Here is a 16,430-nt window from a genome sequence, read left to right on the forward strand (position 1 = left end):
GGCTGCTCAGCTGGGTAAAAAAAAAAAATCAGCTATTTCATGTCTTTTGTGTTCCAAGGACGTCTTCAGGCAGCTGTATTACATGAAGCCCATTCAAGTGTGAAAACAAAGAAGTTAAATATTCAAGTACTATATAATTGTAGCTTTGCAAAGTTACCTGACAAAGCTGATGGAACTTCCAACTTTTCTACTGTTTTCTCTTTTCTACCCGTTACCGCACAACAGCCCAGACTGCGGAGTGTGCACACTGCTAGAGACTAAGAGACGTGCTTCAGCCCATGGTATGCAAGAAGAAGAAAACACTGGCAACACCATTTCACACACTTGAACAACTTACTTTTGTCTGAAGCAGTTATCCTGCAGACATTCACCAAACGCCAACACCAATTAAGGGCCAAGGGAAGTCATGAAGTTCTTACATGACAGTGGACTAACCTTCAGACTCTAGGGAAAGCCCTCACACTTGAAGTGTGAACGCTTAAGCCACATAATTATTGCAGCTACCACTATGATAATTTCTCTCCCTGCTTGTCCTTTTTTCCCCTTTTGCATGCACAGAGCTACATCTTGCCGGCAGGCCTCTCTGCATTTCCTTCGTAATAAACGTCGGCCACCATGCCCACGAGTGGCACTGGCGACACAACCAGGGTCATTTCTTGTAGACATACTCAAACACCCAAGACAGTGGATGGGAGAACCACCATTGCCATAGCTCAATTGGTACAGCATCGGGCGCACATAACGCGGAAGGTGTGGGTCTGACTCCCACCAGCGGCAAGTTGTTTTGTCGTCCACTTTCATTTCCCTCTACTGCATCTTATCATCTCAATGAAAACTACAGGTAATTTCCCCTATGTTTTTTTGCCGTCATGTAAATGTGACTAGCAAAAAAGTCAAACCCCTTGGTTTCACATCTCTCTCTCTGTTTTTCACACCAAAGTAAGTTTCGTGTATCTGTAGGCATACCTTCAGAAGTGTGGTCCTCTCGACCAGCTGGAAGGGTGCAGGGTCAATGTGACAGTGTGCATAGTCGATGGGCTGGGCTAGCTGCTCCTCTTCCCATGACAGTTGCTGGACAAGACAAATGGAGTGGTCAGTAGAAAAGCAAGCAAAAAGAAATTGTGAAGCCTACTGTAATGTGCATAAACTCACATAGTGGTAACTGAGCATGTGCTTCTAATTATAGAAACTGCTTCAGTGTACAATGCATAACTACCATTGTTTTATGCGTTTTGAAAGAGCCATGGTGAAAGCACTGATGATGACTGATGTCAGTGCTATGAGATGCCTTGGCGCAGGTCCCTGATGTTCATGATCATTAAGTAGCTCGGAAGCAAGTAAACTATACCGAACTATGATTATATTGTTCTCTAAGCATGCAGAACCCTGACTGTGCTATCAATGTATAACAGGCAGTGCCAATGGAAATTTTAGTGTGAATAATATATCACTGGGATAAAAAACAAACTGAAATAAAATAGCAGTATGCATTCCCTTTCAACTTGGAAGCCAGGCCGTTGCAGAGCTGGTAAAACATGGCACAAATGTCAAAGGAGCCAAGTAAACAAAATTTTAAAGCTATGGATTCCAATGCAAAGGCTCCACTTTTACACATGTGTAAATCTAGATTGGCAGGATAGTTGGCTCGTGATGTCTGTTGCTAACTATTAACCACATGTACTCACATAAGTAAAAAACTTTAATCTGTAAACTTCCCCTGCTTCACACATCTATTCAGCAATTGCTGTCCAAACAACCCAAGACAGCTACTTCTCTAACGTTGAAAACAAAGTGACTATGGATGATCTGTAACTATGCAATCCTTTGACTGTGCTAAGTGAACTGCTCAGAAGTAAGAAAAATAGCCTAACCAGACGTATAATATAGACTGTGCAGCAAAAACTCTACACAGATAGAACTGTCTGTCGATAGCAGCTAAAATGAAGCGGCCAGCAGTTGCCAATACAATGGCACAAGTATGCAGTAAACCGATCACACAGAGCAAACACTGTTGTGGCTGTGAAGCTGCTCAGTGCTTAATGTATGTCCAGTTAGTAGGGACCTTGAGATAGCACAAACTTCAAAATATTTAATCTCGAAATCAGTGGCAAACTATATTGGTATTTGACAATTTTGTCCATAGTGATTAAAAATGCTTCGTGGGAAAAAACTGCATGCAATACAACTTCCTGCAAGTTTAAGGATGGACATCCCCAAACTGGTGCTAAGTGGAAATGCTTTGAGACTAACTAACTTAAATTTCTCAAGCACAACACATGTGCTAAATAATTATCGAAAGGACACTGAAGTGAATTTCAATTTTAGATTAATGTTCTCTTAAAGGGTCCCTGAAACGGTTCAGACAAATTTTGTAGACGCGTGGGGTACAGCAAAAGTTAATCATTTACACAGCAAGTTTTGTGAAAGATCTCATATTATGAGAGCTACGGACAATTACAAGATACCCTCCTCCATAGTCATGCATTTTCTCCTCAACTCGTTCACCGAGCAATCGGGGCTAAGCTCCGCCTTCACTGTCTCTGCGTCATGATGGCATGTTGTGTCGTCAACTTCTGGTTCTCTAGGCGCAAGCGCGCAAAGCCTCTCCAAACTCTCCGCCTGCTGCTTGGCAGTCGACCTCAAGCGAGAGCTATTGAAGCAGCGCGTGTTGGTGTGTGGTTGAGACCTGTACCACCAGGTGGCTCCACTGTGCAGACCATTCACATTTGTGCTTCTGCTCATCCCGTAAAACGATACAGTCAAACAGCCAAGCCCTGTCCCCTTGTGCTTGCGTTTACCTTAATACCGGACTCTGGAAACGCTATTGCGTTAGTAATCTTCCGGTGTAAAGTGACGGATGCAAACACGCAAATCCTGGCGCCAATCGGATAGCGGGAGTCTGATGCACTGCAGCCAGTCCACTCATCTGCTGCCTTGCAGAGGGACACGATGTCGCAGCTTGACATATTGCCAGTTGCTACATTTGCAGTCCACAATGCGACAAAGTCGAATCATAGTGATTACGAAAAGACTGGGACCAACAGTGTCGTCTGCTTGTGTTACAATGTGCTCCACTTTGACGAGAGCTCTGCAGTCAGTGTCGGTCTGTCTTTTCACGAGCGCCTGGCGGCATAGAGCTCAACCACACACAGTAGCAGTAACAAAATGTATTCTTGTTTGCTGCTGGTGTAAATTTTTTGCAGGAGTGTAATCGTTAACACATTGTTTTTGTAAATGTTTAAAATGTTTACACTTGGTTAGAGCAATATTAGCTCTTTCTTTGGCTGGTTAAGCTCTGCGCCAACGGGTGGCTGGATCGTGGAGACCAATCAAGCAGCTCACGTACGTCTACGCTAAAGTTCCTTCATCAGCTTGAGTTTAGGCCTTCATCATTCTGTCGAAACGTTCTGCTAGTGTGTGATTACCGGAATACCAGACACGTTCGGCGCTGTGACAGAATGCTCGCAACGCACGCTGCTTCGATAGCTCTCGCTTGGGGTTGACGCCCAAGCCACTAGCGGAGACGTTTCGCGCGGGTGGGGATGGGCTCCAAAACAAGTGGAAGTGGACGATGTGACGTCGCATTGTGATGCAGAACCAGTGAAGGCGGAGCTCAGCCCCGATCGCTCAGTGAACGAGTTGAGGAGGAAGAGCATGGCTAGGGAGAAAGGTAACTTGTAATCGCTTGTAGCTCCATTAATACGTAACGCTTCACTTAAATTGTGGTGCAAATGTTCGACTTAAGCTGTACCCTACATGTCTACAAAATTTGTCCAAATTGTTTCAGGGGCCCTTTAAGTCAATGTGCAATTGTGAACAGACAGGTTGCTTTATTTTGTAATATGACAAAATGAGCATATGAAACCTCAGTAAACATGGCTTCACATACTGGGAACGTACACATAAAGTCAACAAATAATTCAAATAGCACTGATATATATACTCCGACATGTTATAGTTAAACAAATCAGATACAAATTCATTGTGATAAGCTTCTCGAAAATGGATTTTTTGCAACTGACCTCTTCAGGTGACATGTCAATGATCCTTTCACGGGGCTGCAATTAAAAAGAAGGAAAAGAAAGAAAAAGAAAACAATTACAAAACGTATCAATAAGACAATGCTATTTTCATACAATGCAATAATTATTCTGTGCATACTGCCATAACTCCCATGCCCTAGTTTACATATTATCAAGCGTTATATTAACAATGTTGGTAACATACAAGGTGAAAAAAGTATTTGAGGACATGGCTTTGAGTTTCTAGAGAGAATAACATTCTCCTTATAGTATCTACCAAGGTGCTTAACTTCATCTTCACCAACCCTCCTGTCACCTATCTAGCGCAATCATTAAAAGAAAGCAGCTTTTAATCTGACATGGAATATGAAGTCGCTTTCAGTCCTCATTGCCTTACACGCTTGCTACAGTGACTTGGAGATAACTACATTCTCAAATGTGGCAAAATCCTGTTTATGGGGTGAGACAAGAGCTCATGGTCGATTGCCATTGGTGACAAAGAGAAATAAGCCCTGCCAAGTAGTCGGACATTATTCGGATGGTTGTTTCTCCAGCAGGTGGAGGCCATAATGAGTAACAATCTTGATATGACGATGATGGTCTTTGCAGAGCAGCTTCAGGTGGCAGAGTCAACAGCCACCTTCGCAAAAATTCTAAGGGAAGTTTGTATGAGTCCAATACAGTTTCATATTAGACCAATAGTAATTTCTATTAGTTGTACTGATTGACCTATAAGACCAATAGGCCCTGTGTATTGGACGTATTAGTCTTGTACAAACAGTGTTGCATGCCTACTAGTTTCTCTATTAGACTAACATGTCCTATTGACCTTATGCAGACTGTTGCTGGTCCATTATGCAACATGCATTGTTGAATTCAATTGCCCTTGTTTGCTGCTTGTTTAATGTGAGGGTGAAAGTTTATGAAAAATTAGACCGTATTGGGGACTGTTTGCATAGAGAGGTATCTCTAATTAATCGCTGAATCATTAAGAATTCTGCAGAACAAAACGTGCAGCACACTGCGTTCACAAGTTTGTATTTGTTTCATTGCACTAAGCTAGTGAAACTGGCCCCTATCTTTTAGCGACATACACGAAAGCCAGTCTTGCCAATTTTGCTTCACTGGCAACGTCTCATAACTAGGCCTCTGTTTAGCCTCGTCGCAATGAGTTGAGGAAACAGGTGGTGTTTACAGCACAGCAAATACTTCGCCATGAAAAAAAAGGCAGAACGAACGAGGCAGTGTCATGGTGCTCGTTTAGTTTATGAACAATGGTGCAATCACAACAACCATATTTGTTTGCCACTGAAGTTTCGTTAGTCCCGTATCTTCTGTTGGAAGTGCGCATAAAGTAAACTTAAACTTGTAACCTAAATTGATCACTTAATAGTGCATATAAAAGGCCATAATATTTATTGGCATGAAAGAGCACTATTGCAGAGAAGGGAACACGGCGGGTGGGAAGAACATAAAATTGCGACAGTAGTCAGCCGTAGTTGCGCACAGCACGCGTGTGCATTGGCAACTGCCATGTTGCAGTGTACTGTAGCCATGTCAAGGCGAGGCATGCATGATTTTTGCTAGGGCAGGTTTGCTGTACCCGAGGCCGTGAGGTATCACTCCTAACAGATCTGGAGAGATACATATTCCATAACTGTCCCCCTAGTGGACTGACCATTTCGGCTGCTCCCAAAGTGCTCATTGGATGGGCTGGGGTACAATTAGGAGCAAAGCAGGTTCCCCCAGTCTGCCTCTTTCTCACGCGTACTGTGCCAGCCAATCAGCAGCAGCCATAATGGGCTAGGTAGGTAGGGCTAGGCACTAGGTAGGCACTTACATAATAGCCCCCTGCTTCCTTCCGCAGGGCCTCCACAAACAAAGAATGGTTGGTTGCGAATGTCTGCGGCCACATTGCCCTCAATGTGGTATCCTGCTTTCCAATGTTCAAATCTGCCACGCTGCTATGCATGGGGATGTCACTGAGAGGGAGGCTAATAAATAGCCATGCAATGCTAAGGACTCACCAAAGGCTGCCATTGTGGAAGCACTGGCCAACACAAACATTATCTGATCTGAGCATACAGTCAATACTGAAGTCAAATTCAGTCAGTTATTGAGGCTGAAGACAGTTTTATTGAACAGACTTTGAAAACGTGAAAACAGCAATAAAAGAAAGAATGTAAAAAATTTAGAACAGATAATTCATCCCGTTTCAAAAGTCATTGCTGTTACTGAAGCGGGCACTATGTTCTGAAATACCTTGTGCACCTGGTATTTGCAAAACAGATTATGTTGAAGGAATGAAAGAGGAAGCGTAGGAACCAGGATTGTTTCTTTTTTTTTTTGAAAAAGCTGTACTCCTTGTCAAAATAACTGGTCATTCTAGGAAGAAAAAAAAATTCAAGGGGCACTTAGTTACCCTTACGCGGATGAATGCGAAAGCATTGCTAGCGACCACGTGGCTCAAGCAGCCATGTCAGCAGAAGTGCCGCAACGTCACGTGACCAACGGTGTTCATCACAAGGCGAGAAAAATGTAAGGTCATGGGTTCAACTCCAACCAAAGGTCAAGGATCTGAGTGTCCTAATGAACTCTGCCTTAATTAACTGTACATACCTTAATTAAGTTCACCTTAATTAAAGTCAAAGGTCGTGAATTCGACTGCCACTAAGGACTGTGGATTCGAGTTTGTTAATGAACTATATCTTAATTAACTCTACCTTAAAAACCTTTACCTTAAGTGGCACCAAAGGTCATGGCTTCGATTCCCATTGAAGGTCAAGCGTTCAATGACTTTGGTCATGTCTATGTCAATGCAGGATTTTCCTCCTCATGAGCCATATGATGCTTGGACATTAAAAAATTATTGTTACTATAGTGCATTATGAAATTTTGAGCAACTCACCAGCTGTACCCTTTTTGTGCTTGTGGGAGTGTTGGGCAAGCTGGCATCCTGTCCAAAAAGAAAGCATGGTGGCACTTCTAAATATAAAGAGCAGTTAAAATTACATTATTAATAAATTGGATGCTCAAATGGAGCAGAACAAGTTTAAATCAGGCACAGTTATTGGTTGCTGACATCAGCACACTACCATAAAATCTCGCATACAACACGAGGTCTCATTTCTGGATGCTAGCATGCCAGGATTGCTTTTTTTTTTTCATTTGTGCATCAATGCTTTTAGAAGTTTAAAGTCATTTTCAGATCAAATCCCAATCCATTGTATTTTCCAAAATATCTGGGCTAAAAGCTGTGGTCAGAGAGCCATGACGCATGGTAACAGCAAGAAAGTTAAGTATTAATAAAATAAATTATTATGCTTGTAGCTCAAAGCATGAACATTCATTATTCACAGTCAATCATTTATGAAACCAATACAAAAGCCTTACAAGAAAGGCTTCAGAAAACATAGAGAAATGCAAGAACAAATACATGTATTGGTCATGATGAACCATCCATCAGTCTTTATCGTACAGTCGTACATAGGCCATCGGTTAGGCAATTTTTGGTGTTACACAACCCAAATTATGTAGATCCAATGCACTGCGGGAATCGAAGTAAGCAAACCTTTCTGTGCTGTTTGCTTTGATTAACGATAATTAGCAGTGATGTTGGCAGCAAATGCTCAATTTGGTTAGCGTTTAGTGCAACACGAGAGCGGCGAGTTGATGGTAAATGTTTGCGCGTACCACTGTTGTTTGTCTGCTTTGTACACACACAGCAAGACATGGTTGCTTGACACATTCTTATGCACGATTGTTAATAACCTCTGAGGAGGTTAGCATTGTCATTGCCTCACATGGCACATCTCATCTTGGACACAGCGTTAAACTTTAATTGAATTATGGGGCTTTATGTGCCAAAACTACAATCAAGGACACACGTTGTAGTGGTGGACTGCAAGTTAATTTTGGCCCACTAGCACTCTTTAGCGAGCACCTAAATCTGAATACACAAACCTTTTTGTATTTTGCCCCCTTCCTTTGAAATGTCGCTGCCGTGGTTGGGATCGGACATGTGACCTCAACCAATGCCATAGTCGCAAAGCTGTCATGGTGGGCACAGAAGTGTTGACTTGACGTGCGACCGCTTCCGTAGTGTTGCTTAGACGCTACGCTGCTTTAAAGTGGCTTTGAGTCTGCACACCGTGCGTCAGTTGTCCGCTTGACAAATATGCATGGTGTTTATTTTTCGGAAATAGCAGAAATGCCGTACTGCATCTTGCATTTAAATTTATTCTGTTTGCCTGCAGCTGTTGTAGTGTCCAGCAGTACCGTTCCCTCATGTTCTCACGTCGCCTTTTCTCTCTCCCACCCTCCCCCCACGTATAGAAACTGCGAGCGAATTATGACAAGGCTGTCACTCACTTGTTTCGTGGCTGTGTCGGTTCTACTCATTCTCTGCCTGCTCTCCCTACCTTCTCTCTACAATTCTATATTCATCCCCTCTGGACGGTTGCACATTATTAGAAAGGCAACCACTGCAGTTTCCGCAATGCTTTTGTAGGAAGTCATGTTTAATCACTGCTGTCAAGAGGGTATTGTGGTGATACCCAGGAAGTTCCAGAGGGCACTGTGCACACGAGATACTTGCGTAGCATTTCCTCTCTGCCACGCTCCTGCCATGTATATTCACGCTTTGCATCACCTCTCGACATGGTGCACAAAACAGCTACAGCAGAAGTGGAAAAGTCCAAGGAAGAGGCAAAGAAAGGCTAAAAACCAAGTGTTTTAAGTCATGTTATTAAGGGTATTCCCTATGTCATGGCCACAAAATTTCCTTTAGTAGTGCACCAGGGCTCTGATTATATACGGAATTCTTCACTAACTTACAACAATGCAACAAAAGTGCTAAGCAATCAAGCCTGCAGAATGTTTTTTTATGTTTAAACTTTACTTACTTTATCAGGGTTTACATCTTGGAGAGTCAATGACTTCCTAAATATTACTTCAAATGCTTGCCTCAGCCTTGAATCTGAAAATTAATGAAAAGCATCATCAGTTTGACAAGAGATAGTTGAACTAATTCATCACAATCAATCACATGTTCATGTAATATTTACTATATGAATATTTAAATCTTGAAAGTGCAAACATATGAAATATCTTTTTGAGGGATCTTTTATGCAAATTAATTATTTCCACCCTTTGCCCTTCTCCCCCCCCCCCCCCACCCCACCTTTCTTAGGAGAGACCTGAGGCATCAACAACGTAGAACAAAGATGACTTAATGCATGGCAATTCACTAATCTAATGATGTTAGTTGGCTGATGAACTGTATGCAACCTGCAACCCATAACAGCTGGTATTGCCAAGCCTTGCAACTGTCACGAGCTGCGACAACACAATTTGGCAATACAATATTGCTCAAAGTAGAATAAATACACACCACTACAAGCAGACGGCCAATTGAGCGTTAGCCTCATGGCATGAATGTATGTAACATTTGTGGATCCAACAGCCACTAAAAACAAATATATTTCTCCTGTTATGCTTATCCAAATTTACTTCTGTAATTTACTCGCTGGTTTTAATGCCCTCGTGAACGTTGCCCTCCTCCCTCATCCCTCTACTCCTATATACATTCTGAACTTTCCTCAACAAAAAAATTCAGACTGTGATTTTTTTTTTAACATAATGCAAAAAGCACATACATAACGTTCCTATGACATGCTTACCTTGAGATGTTATTGTTGAGTATGGAGACTGCATGCCATAATCTTTGAGGATTGACTTTTTTGGTGACTTTGGTGTCAACGGAGGAGAAGGAGGTGGTGAAGATTTTGGGGAAGGCTGCAATAATAAAGAGAAAAAAAAAGAAACATATTAAAGTTTTGCTGCAAAACACATCATGATGTAATTGGCACAAAAAACGGTAGTGTGGAGATGGTCCAAGAAAAGTATAACCTTCCTTACATAGTGCCAGTTCATTGTATGCTATTTCAAATCACTCGAGTAAAGAAACAGGTTTTGAAAGCAAATTCTCATCTATTATAAGGGTTCTCTTCTTTTACATTCAGAAAAAAAAAGAACAGCTAACGTTGGAAACAATTGCACAGGTATGCAATGAAACCAAGGAACTTATTGGGCAGAACTTCAGCAGAGAGAACTTATTTGCAAACTCAGTGAAATACGCCAAGAGCAGCACCAGCAGATAGCAAATCCCTAAAGGCCTGCTAGGATTTTCATATGCAATCTGTAGCTAATTCCAAAGTCTCCACTGAGATTACTCAAGTGTGCAGACGTTTGCACAAAAACTGTTAGAAACATTTACAATTCCAGATATTTCATTGTGGGCTTTTCATTAAGCTCCACCAACACGACATGTTGACATGACATGACATCAAAATACAAAATATTTTGTATTTTGATGCTCATATGTTTTGCTCTCACGTTTGCCACTTGACCGATTTCTGCTTTTAAGTTGAGATTATATTACACTGTCTTGTACTACATTTCCAGCTTTTCCTGTTTCTTATACATAATTTTTTTTTCTCAGCGCACCACAAGCAATGCCTCGGCTCTGTTACGAAGTGCGTGTCCACGTGCCCCTCTCGGTCTTGCCGCCTCTGCCGCCACCAGCCGCTGTACCGCCCTCTCATATTGTCCCAAGTCGCCCAACGGTTGCTCACATGAACGCCGGCGCGCGGCGAGGGATATAGAGCGGTGGGGTGGATGCGGGAAGCGCCAGAGTGGTTCGGGAGTCGGGGTGGCGCGTACGTGCATCGGGAATCAGCTGCAGATGCGGTCGGAAACGCAAGTTTCCCAGACCGGAATTCTCGGAAAGTAGACCGACATGCGGTGCGAATCCGCCATTGTCGTCGGCAGCGAGGAAACAGCAGCCCGACGCTTCTTTGGATCGGAATCTCGACGCGCACTCCAATTTCAACCAATGGTCATAGTGCCACTCATTGGCGTCACGTCCGCCGCAGGAAGTGCCCAATATCGTTGCGTCTATCGTGATGCTGCTATCGGTGCTAGCCAACAAACTTTCTCGAGAGCATTGCAGGGCCCCTTTAAAATCTGACGCTGCCACGTGAACCTACCACGATACAGTTGAACCAGGACAGGTCAGTAGAGTAGCGCGTCCGAATTCCTCTTAACGATGACGCTGTAACACTTCCATATTGAGCCAGCTAGTGAATTTCAATGCAGCGAGGCAAGCAAACTTGAATGTACACAGCATTCGAGCAGAATAAATAATTGTCCTACTCGTTGGTAGTTATCTAGTGGGAAGTGTGGCACCGAGGAACTCGTTCGAGTCCGTTTTCATATTGCGCGTTTTGTTGTCTGCATTCATCGTTATTGGCACCGGCAAGCAGGCTTCACTACACGCACGTGCACCACGCGGCGAAGCGCACACGGCAGCAGAGCGGTGCAAGAGAAAATAAGCTTATTTACAAATAAGGCGCGAAAGTATCGGGAAGTAATGGATAACGGGGTTGACGAACCCTTCCGCTGTTTGTGACGGGGACGACCTCGAAGCGCGATTGTCGACGCTGCTCCATGGGGCTCTTCCGCGAAGTGAGGTCCATGGACCGACGCCGGGCCACCTCCTGGAGCCGCCGCCAGCGGCCCAGCTGCAGCTCCATCAGCCGCAGAAGCTCCAGCCGAGGAATAGAGCCCAACAGGATCATGGAGTCTGCGCAAGTGCGACAGAATAATTTTACTCGAAAGCAAGCAGCTAAAAACTCGAGAAAGGATTTTCCCCATCCGCTCTACATCCCTTACGCTGTCGTCGTCCTCAAACTTCCTCCTCGCTGTCGCCATACGGCGAATAAAAAGAAAACGCTCGCCCGCCATTGCCAGTGATATCAGGCTCCTGCGCTGATGTGGGCAGTTGAGATCCCAATGTGCTATTAATAGAGCTATCGCGCAATTTGATCGAGAGTTTCGTCGATAGTTTCGCTCGGAGCTTTTTGAACTACCATGACCCGGAGAGATGTGACGTCCGTGCGTACACTTCCAAGGCCACATTAATACTGTAACGGACGAAGACGACATCTGTGCACCCCAAAGAAGTTGCCACTGAGAAGATAGCGCTGTCAGCGGTGAGAGCTTATTGCTCTCGTGTAGTAAATGGTTCCCGAGACGAAGGAATCTTTGACGCCTAGCAGATCTTGTTTTTTTCTTGTTCCTACTGTTGCGGTTCAGCCACTTATCTAAGAGATAAAATTTGTTTCCAATGGGCCAAAATATGGCAGCTAAATTTCCCGACTCGGTGCCTGCGGCACTTGTGTTCTAGTGACAAAAAAAGTCAGGATTTCACCCGGAAGGCGAAGCAGTGACAGCAACAGCAAAACATTATACAGCTGCACAAGGTTCGTAGCTTTAAACTCACTTACTAATGAAATTACGAAGCGTCTGCAGTGTCACGCGCCGCACAGGAAAACATGATCTCACTCGATGACCACGAGCACTCGCTGTCACAACGCTGACGTGACAAAGAGCGCAGGCAGAGGGGGCGAACACATTGTGGTGCCTCTCGCTTCAAGGCGTCTCCGATACTTGAGATTACGCGGCCTACAACAGTAGGCGCGCGGAAAGACAGCGCACGTGATGCCACCAGCCATCTCGCCTCGCCCAAGCTTTGCACCCGCCGCAGATTACCTCCAAGACAGGGCACGCGGGCTGCCTATGCGCTTCGGGCACGGACAGCCAGTGCAGGAGACGTCACCTGGCTCCCTGGCGCGCTCGTGATCACGCTACCGCACGCTCACTCCGCCCCCTCCTCTTGCGCACGTTTCAGCACATGACCAACATTGGGCGCCCGGGAAGACGGCGCGCATCAAACCGCCATCCTTCTCGGCTCACCCTCACACCCACAGCACACGGCGCACAGGGCGCGATAGGATCTTATCGCACTCGTACAGTATACGAAACATCAAGGCCACGCCGAACATTCGCCTGGAGTGTCCCAATAATTGCTATCGTAACAACAGAAAGCAAAGAAAAACATTCGCATGATCCTCTGTGCTGTCCTGTCCGTCAGCGACGGCTTGTGAACCGGATCACAGTGGCGCGAGGCACTTACGCGGACTTCTGCAACAAATATAGCCCTTACCTTAGGCCTCACCAGAAGAGTCGGAGCTATTTTGTAAATAAGCGATTATTTACAATCATCACAACCAAAGTGCAACCGACGCAGCACGCACCCGCATACTATGCATTCAGACCAATGTGGTGGTGTCCATCTTGCACGGACAGCCATCGGTATAGCCGCGCAAGTGCGGGGTGGATCGCTCGTTTTATGTACTCGCACTCGCTCACACGTGCGCCCACGTACCAGAGTGAGAACGAGAACAAAGTTTCTGTATGTTCATTAAAAAGAGCTCACTTAAATTTCAGCGTATGTTCATTAAAAAGAGCTCACTTAAATTTCAGAGATTATTAAAGACTGGCATGCTTACAAGAATATATACAAGGTGTCACAGCTAACTTTAGCCAGAGTTTAAAAATATGCGAATACCACGTAGCTGGACAGAACTAAGGGAATGTTACTTGCGGTTGCTTGGAGACACTCGGATTACTTTTTCATTCTACCTAATTAAACAGTTCTTTCTAATTAATTAATCGTTTAACCTCAAATATCCTCAAATAGTGCCTCGGGCGGCTAGTCGCGCGGCAATATTGCTTGTATTCGCGGGCTTCTTTCACGCTCGGAAAAACACTTCTATGTAGCACGTAATGAGCAGCGGAAAGCTGTATCCGGAGTTTTTCATGTCGCTCTACAATTTTCTCATTGGCACTTTTCATCTTATTATAATATTTGAGAAGTTCATTAATTAATACTAATTATCTAATTAAGCGAAATGAAAGAAAAATGATTATCTAGAAGCAACGGCAAACAACATTACCTTGGTTCTGTCCAGCTACGTGGCATTCGCATATTTTTAAACTCTGGCTAAAGTTAGCTGGGACAGCCTGTAAGTGTAGTGGTATACATATAAGTACATCCACCCACGCTTGCGGCTGCTGCTGGTTGCGAATGTTTTTTTTCTCGGGATTCATACACAGCCGCACACTATATGTTCCGTTCGATGGTCAGGCAATTCGCTGCAATATGAGCGCGACGTCGAAAGCTGCGAGTTGGAGCCCGCGCGCTGGGACCCACAGGCACACGCCACTCACCGGGCGACTCGACGAGCGGAAAGCAGTTCAGGCGCTTGTTGGTGCGCAGCAGGTGCTTGAGGTCCTTGTAGGTGGCGCCCTGCCAGATGAAGACCACGTCGCGCACCATGATGTCCTCCACGTAGATGCTGTGGGCCCTGTGTAACGGCGATCACCGAGGAGACAAAAGGGAGATGCATGTTTCACTGCATGCGACATCACAAGGGACCAGCGAATAGCACATCTGCGGGAAGCGGTATCGCGATAATCACTTCGCTAATCGTTCCGCAAGGTTTGCCATGCGGGTGCGCGTGCGTGCGATAAATCAGCAGGTCCCGTGTCTTGAGACACGGGACCTGCTGATTTATCGGCGATGTTATGCAAAAGCGAAAATCCTACGTACGATTGCCCCACACAGCAAGTGCCAATAACTTAAGTTAGTGAGTGCTCAGTATACCTTACAGGACCTTACACCTTACCTGCATACCCTACAACTTTACAGGACGGTCAGCATCCCCCAACAATAATGATGCAAAGATCATCATAAACGCTACTTGCACCGCTGTAAGCTTCCAATTCTACAGGCACTTTTGCCGGTACCGCTGCGTCAACGCAACCAACAAAACTCACTCGGAAGACGTAGACAGGATAGGCGGTAGGTACGGTAGCTTCTTCAGTTTGATGATCAAATCGTACACTGAAGGCTGAAGCATCTGGGACACAGCGTTCGCAATCAGCACCGCTATCTGAAATAGAACAGAACGCTGGCCTTAACACGGCGCAAGGTGATGTGCAAACACATCGCAATCGAAGTGTACCTTTGTGACAGTGCGTTTATGATGGCACCCCCATCATTCACTCGTCAGATAATGGACACTATAGGAGAAGCGCGGCCAAAATTACTTCAAAAGTCCCTTAAGCACTGTTGCTCGTATACGATCGTCCAAAAAAGATAACCTCCCCGAGGACATTCAAGAAGCGTTGAGCGCAATCGGTAGAGTTTATAAAACCGCGAATTTCCTGCCCCTTGATGCTCGCCCTGCTCAGCCACGTTCTTGCTCACTCGAGCGTTGCGCGCCTGTACCAAACGTAGATAAGCGCGCTGCCACCTTGTCGCGGCACTGCATGGTGCGAAAAGCTGAACGCAATGAGCTCCCTTTGTCACTTTCTCTGCGTTCAGTGTGAGTTGAACTCGTCCTTAGCACGCACTTCCCTTACAACTGTGCCGCAGCCATGCGCAGCGGGAGTGGAGCGGAACCTCTTACTGACGACGCCGGCACTCAGTGCCACAAAGGTCAGGACGACCTTATGTAGTGCGCTTACACGGTGATCATCATTGTCGACTGTCAGCTCACACAAGTGCGTATAGTTGGGTAATATATCAGGTGAAACAAGTCATCGGGACAACGCGCGCGCTTCGACCACAGCGCGCGTTTACTTTTAACAGTTAAAACGTGCCTCGCGGGCCCGATGAACGATGTCCCCCAACTGCGGAGCAGGAAACGTATACATGCAAACTGACCATGACGGGGAGGATGTGCGACATCTGTCCCGTCATCTCGAACGCGATGACAGCGGTCGATATGGTACGGGTGGCGGCCCCGGCCATGGCTGCGGCGCCTGTAGGGGTGAAGAGAACGAGACAGCGTCAAAGCCGAGACTGGTCTAGACAGCTAGTAGGTCAGACGAAGCACCAGTTAACGGCGGAACGGCGAGACAAATACAACAATCGCTTTGAAATATACCACGGATTTGTGAGTAGGACCTTTTGTAAAGCCCTCGTAAACATTGTAAAAATTATACGTCAAGTGCGCATTCGCTCATCAAATTTGTCCGGTTTAAAGGGCCCCTCACCAGGCCCGATAGCAAATTTCGGTTATACGCTGGAAGTTGTTACGTGTCATCTAGGGAGCGTTCTGCCGCAAAAAGTTTTCAAGTCGGCTCATTAATAGCCGAGATAGAAATATTTCAGTGCCGCGAACCCATGATTTCAGCAGGCGGGCTCCACTGCATAGCGAGACCCTCTCTCCATTCACCTCGTCTAGCTTTCGCAAGCGAAATTCCTTCCCTGCGTTCTCCCATGCCGGACCTCGAGGAACGCGTGACACATACGTCACGGGCCCCGCCTTCACTTTTTTTTTTCTCCTCGCTTTTTTTTTTTCGTTCTCGTTTCGCGCGCTGTGCACAGGAGCGGCCGTGGCACAAGGACACATGACTAGCGGTATGATTCAGTGCTACACGAATCAGAACAAGCGGATCGCAGAGCATGATCACGCGCTGGAACACTGTAGAAAA

At 45.3% G+C, this 16,430-nt stretch overlaps 1 protein-coding gene across 2 annotated transcripts in view; it reads right to left on the reverse strand.

The window, feature by feature from the left end:
• The window catches only part of ClC-a (chloride channel protein 2), a 130,889-nt gene that overhangs the window by 3,700 nt on the left and 110,759 nt on the right, over nt 1–16,430 (reverse strand). For both annotated transcript variants that reach the window (XM_065429740.2, XM_065429739.2), the window contains 9 exons: nt 15,658–15,755; nt 14,766–14,881; nt 14,157–14,293; nt 11,477–11,667; nt 9,704–9,818; nt 8,927–9,000; nt 6,931–6,978; nt 4,023–4,058; nt 967–1,071 (listed from right to left, as the gene is read on the reverse strand). In XM_065429740.2, coding sequence (XP_065285812.1) covers nt 967–1,071; nt 4,023–4,058; nt 6,931–6,978; nt 8,927–9,000; nt 9,704–9,818; nt 11,477–11,667; nt 14,157–14,293; nt 14,766–14,881; nt 15,658–15,755 — 920 coding nt within the window. The remainder of the gene's footprint in view (nt 1–966; nt 1,072–4,022; nt 4,059–6,930; nt 6,979–8,926; nt 9,001–9,703; nt 9,819–11,476; nt 11,668–14,156; nt 14,294–14,765; nt 14,882–15,657; nt 15,756–16,430) is intronic.

This window comes from Dermacentor albipictus, chromosome 1 (assembly GCF_038994185.2).
Source record: "Dermacentor albipictus isolate Rhodes 1998 colony chromosome 1, USDA_Dalb.pri_finalv2, whole genome shotgun sequence".
NCBI classification, from domain to species: domain Eukaryota; kingdom Metazoa; phylum Arthropoda; class Arachnida; order Ixodida; family Ixodidae; genus Dermacentor; species Dermacentor albipictus.